At 54.4% G+C, this 2,803-nt stretch overlaps 1 protein-coding gene across 1 annotated transcript; it reads left to right on the forward strand.

The window, feature by feature from the left end:
• Positions 1-6: 6 nt before the first annotated feature.
• Positions 7-1,699, forward strand: TMEM147 (transmembrane protein 147). Its single transcript, XM_008070990.1, has 7 exons — positions 7-39; positions 114-183; positions 710-769; positions 855-991; positions 1,116-1,200; positions 1,292-1,413; positions 1,497-1,699. Exons 3-7 carry the CDS (start codon positions 710-712, stop codon positions 1,618-1,620), a joined length of 528 nt encoding a protein of 175 aa, XP_008069181.1. The 5' UTR covers positions 7-39; positions 114-183; the 3' UTR covers positions 1,621-1,699.
• The last annotated feature ends 1,104 nt before the right edge of the window (positions 1,700-2,803 follow it).

The following is a 2,803-nucleotide window of genomic DNA, read 5'->3' on the forward strand; positions in this document are numbered from 1 at the left end:
CTACTTCCCCTACTTCATCACGTACAAGTGCAGCGGCCTGTGAGTGCGGGGCGGGCTCGGGGCGGAGGGGGCGCGGGGCTCGGGCGGACAGCTCACCTGGCCCGCTTCTCCAGGTCCGAGTACAACGCCTTCTGGAAATGCGTCCAGGCCGGAGTCACCTACCTCTTTGTGCAGCTATGCAAGGTGAGGGCCGCCCAAGACCCACGTGTCTGGCCCCCGTGCTCTCCAGACGCAGGGACCCGCCTCCGCCGCATGCCCCCCACGGTGCACGCCCTCGGGACTCCGCTTGGGGACGGCTCCAGAACACCCGCGGAGGACGGGCTTTAGAAGGGGCGGAACCTGAGAAGAGGCCTAGAAGCAACTTTTGCGTAGCACTTAGAAAAACTGAGAAAACTTCAGTCGTATGGTTGGCTACGGTTCTTTAGTACGGTTAAGCGGTGACTAATCCCAGGATGTCACTCGGGGCTGCTGATACCGCCCAAATAGCCACCCCGGCACCTGCATACCTCACTCAAGATTCTCTGTGATCACGACAGAACTCAGACTTCCAGCCCCCTAGGGACCAGTAATCTTGCCATCGTCTGGTGGTCCCTCTCCTAGGTGGCCCCCAGAACCTCAGTGTCCTACTCTCCACATACACAACTTCCCACAAACCCACGTGGTTTATTGCCTAGCCTTGAGGTGACCTGTTTCTGCTTTCCGTTCTCAGATGCTGTTCTTGGCCACTTTCTTTCCCACCTGGGAAGGTGGCATCTATGACTTCATTGGGGTGAGTGGGTCAGGGGTGGGGGAGGGAGCGCAGGAGTGGAGACCACTGGCCCCTATGCTTACTTAAGCCTCAACCTGACCCACAGGAGTTCATGAAGGCCAGCGTGGATGTGGCAGACCTGATAGGCCTAAACCTTGTCATGTCTCGGAATGCCGGCAAGGGGGAGTACAAGATCATGGTTGCTGCCCTGGGCTGGGCCACCGCCGAGCTCATTATGTCCCGGTGTGTGCCCAGACTCCTGAGAAAGGACACCCGGGTTCCACGGGGGTGCTGGCGGGTGGGGGCTCAGAGTCTGGGTGCTGAGGGTGTTTGAGTACTGGAGAATCCCTTCCTTTGCCTTCCTCAGCTGCATCCCCCTCTGGGTCGGAGCCCGGGGCATTGAGTTTGACTGGAAATACATCCAGATGAGCATCGACTCCAACATCAGTCTGGTACGCAGTCCTACTCTCCTCCACATACATCTTTTTACTGGTAGTCACACACCTCCTAGAGGCCTGGCGCCAACTTTTTGCCTCCCTCCAGGTCCATTACATCATCGCGTCTGCCCAGGTCTGGATGATAACACGCTATGACCTGTACCACACCTTCCGGCCAGCCGTCCTCCTGCTGATGTTCCTTAGTGTCTACAAGGCCTTTGTCATGGAGTGAGCTGGGTGGGGTTTGAGGTTGGGTTCAAATGAGGGTGGGCTATCTATTTGCCTTCTCTCATTGTGGTGTTTCCCCATAGGACCTTCGTCCACCTCTGCTCCCTGGGCAGCTGGACAGCACTGCTGGCCCGAGCAGTGGTAACAGGGCTGTTGGCCCTCAGCACCTTGGCCCTGTATGTCGCCGTTGTCAACGTGCACTCCTAGGCTCGATGTCCCAGACATCGACATGCCTTTTCCCTGCCTGTCTCCAGGTTTCAGTGAAGTAAATAGTATTTGGAAAGTTGTTTCTGCCTCCATTTTTCTCTCAGGAACTGTCTCCCAACAGTATACCCATCTGGGTGCCAGAGGCCCTTGTTTTGGCTTTGGAGCCAGGTTAATAAGCTGGGAAGCCAACCTTTCCACTGAATTGTTCTGTGTTTCTGGAGCAATTCCTCAGGCTCCTTGCTTTTCCTGGGTAGACTGACGGTTTAAAGTAGATGATCTTTGAGCAGTGGAAGAGGCCAGAGCTCTCAGGGAACAGGTGTTAAGAGGGGAGCTAGAATTCAAGAGAGAGCTCTTGGGGGTCTCCTTCTCCTCTCCTCCAGCCTCAACCTCATCTTATCATACATGAGCCCTTCCTTAGCTGGTTACCTCCTAGCTTCTGGCCCCAGTCTTCCTTCCTCTCTGATCCGTCCTTTATATGGCAGCCTAGATCTATCTGAAACCATCTTAGATGACCTTCAGAAGGTCATCCTTCCCTATTGAAAACCATTTGTGGCTCCTCATTTTACAATGGACTGTCTGACCACTTGGCCCTTGGTTTTACCCTTCACCTCTTTGTAGCTGCTCCCTGGAATGATTTGCTCAACCAGTTTTTTTTTGTTTTTGTTTTTGAGTAGGAGTCTGTGCCCAGGCTGGCGTGCAGCTGCACACTCTTGGCTACTGCAGCCTCGACTTGCTGGGCTCAGGTGATCCACCTCAGCCTTCCAAGTAGCTGGAACCACAGGCGAGTGTCACCACACCCAGCTAATTTTTTTATTTATTGTGGAAAGGAGGTCTCACCATGTTTTCCAGGCTGGTCTCAAACCCGTGGGCTCAGGCAATCCTCTTGCCTCAGCCTCCCAAAGTGCTGGGATTACAGGCATGAGCCACTATCCCCGGTCCAGCCAAATTCTTAACATCATTCAAGCCATAGGGTCCCCAAGGTTAAATAATATCATGCAGGACCTCAACACTCTAGTGGAGAAGGGAGGGGGCAACTTTCCTGTCCTACTCCCTGGAAGATCCCAGGGCTGGGAGGACTTTCCTGAGTGGGCAGGATTTGCATCAAAGTGGATCTTAAACACGACACATTCCCCTCAAGGAAAGAGAAGAAATGACCACTTGACTGTTAGTGGGGCTAGGCAGA

This window comes from Carlito syrichta, unplaced genomic scaffold, assembly GCF_000164805.1.
Source record: "Carlito syrichta isolate Samal-C Ts95f unplaced genomic scaffold, Tarsius_syrichta-2.0.1 Scaffold314091, whole genome shotgun sequence".
NCBI classification, from domain to species: domain Eukaryota; kingdom Metazoa; phylum Chordata; class Mammalia; order Primates; family Tarsiidae; genus Carlito; species Carlito syrichta.